Genomic DNA, 1,287 nt, shown 5'->3' with positions numbered 1-1,287 from the left:
GCGAGCGCCCCACCCGGCAGCTGCCGGCACCCCTTCCGTCACCCAGCCCCTGCAGCTCTCCGGGCTCCCCTTGACGCTGGGGAGAGCACCCCCAGGACCCCGGGAGAGCACCCCCAGGACCCCGGGAGAGCACCCCCAGGACCAGCCGGCAGCTCTGCACAGCAGCGGCCGGACCCTCTCGAGCTGGCACGGCTCAACCGAGGGGCTACGGCACGGGCTGAACCTACCTAGGACCGCTTCCTTCAGATGCGTGGAGGCTGTAAAGGCAGCAGCAGCCGCAGCAGCTGCATTTTCGGTCTCCAGCGTGTCTTCGTTTATGTCACCGCTGGTAAAAGAGTCAGAGAGGCAGAGTTAAGCCACGTGGATGTGCCACCCCCACACCCGATGCCCCACGGAGACATTGCTTCAAAAGTCACTCGGACTACATTTTCCCACAAGAGCTAGAAGTCGGCTCTGGTTTTGAGAGGCTCAGCTCCGTGTTTCCGAACGGAGACGAAGAGCCCCGCAGCAGCCAGCAGCCCGGCCGGCTCTGCCTTGCCTCCCTTTTAAACCAGCCCCACGGAGCTGCCTCCGGCACAGCCCGTGCAGGGGAGCTGGCGTGGAGGGATGCTGTCAGCACGGCCCCTCAGAAGTCGCTGCCAGACTCTGGCAGCTTTGCCTGAGAAGATTTCTCCAGAAAAAACATGTGTGAAACATGCTGCCGCTGTCTGGGCGACGGACTGGCTGAATCTCTGGTACGCGGGATGCTCCCAGGAGCAGGACCTCGAGGAGCCGCAAACACGCCATAAAGGAGTTCGACAAACCCTAACAGCAGATCCATGCGCAGAGATAACGTAACGTGAGCTATAGACCCTTGCAATCCAATCTCTGAGCCTTTCATAACTCAATATCCCCATGATATTAACTAATAGCTGGCTATCCGACTGCTTTCATCCTCTCTACCCCGGAGATCTCCGGCTTCTCTTGCTGCTTTGCCGACGGAGACGCACAGCTGGTCCTGCACGGCATCCGCACCCTCGCTGTTCGCCCATTCCAGCTCTCGCTTCCGCGTACAGAGCCCCAGGCCCCTCGAACGAGCTTCGGTGCATGCTCAGACGGGAAAGGCATTTAGGGCTGCGATCTGGGACACGCTCCTCACCCCCTCGGCTGGGAGGGTCCCGCGCGAGGGAGGAAGCCCACGCTGGTACCCTTACGGATCCCACTGGCGCATCACGGCCAGCTCTCAGCATGGACCATTCCTAACAGGGTTTTAAGATGTGTTTGCTTTTGTTATTGAAGATGTCTAAT

At 60.2% G+C, this 1,287-nt stretch overlaps 1 protein-coding gene across 1 annotated transcript in view; it reads right to left on the bottom strand.

Annotated features, from left to right (window-relative positions):
- The window catches only part of GMEB2 (glucocorticoid modulatory element binding protein 2), a gene marked incomplete at its 3' end in the record, with an annotated part of 15,768 nt that overhangs the window by 8,135 nt on the left and 6,346 nt on the right, over positions 1–1,287 (bottom strand). Inside the window, exon 3 of the mRNA XM_009578871.1 lies at positions 228–325. Coding sequence (XP_009577166.1) covers positions 228–325 — 98 coding nt within the window. The remainder of the gene's footprint in view (positions 1–227; positions 326–1,287) is intronic.

The sequence above is a fragment of the Fulmarus glacialis genome, unplaced genomic scaffold, assembly GCF_000690835.1.
Source record: "Fulmarus glacialis isolate BGI_N327 unplaced genomic scaffold, ASM69083v1 scaffold21375, whole genome shotgun sequence".
Classification (NCBI taxonomy): domain Eukaryota; kingdom Metazoa; phylum Chordata; class Aves; order Procellariiformes; family Procellariidae; genus Fulmarus; species Fulmarus glacialis.
Note: the sequence above shows the minus strand (reverse complement) of the source record. Positions and strands in the feature narration are given on the sequence as shown.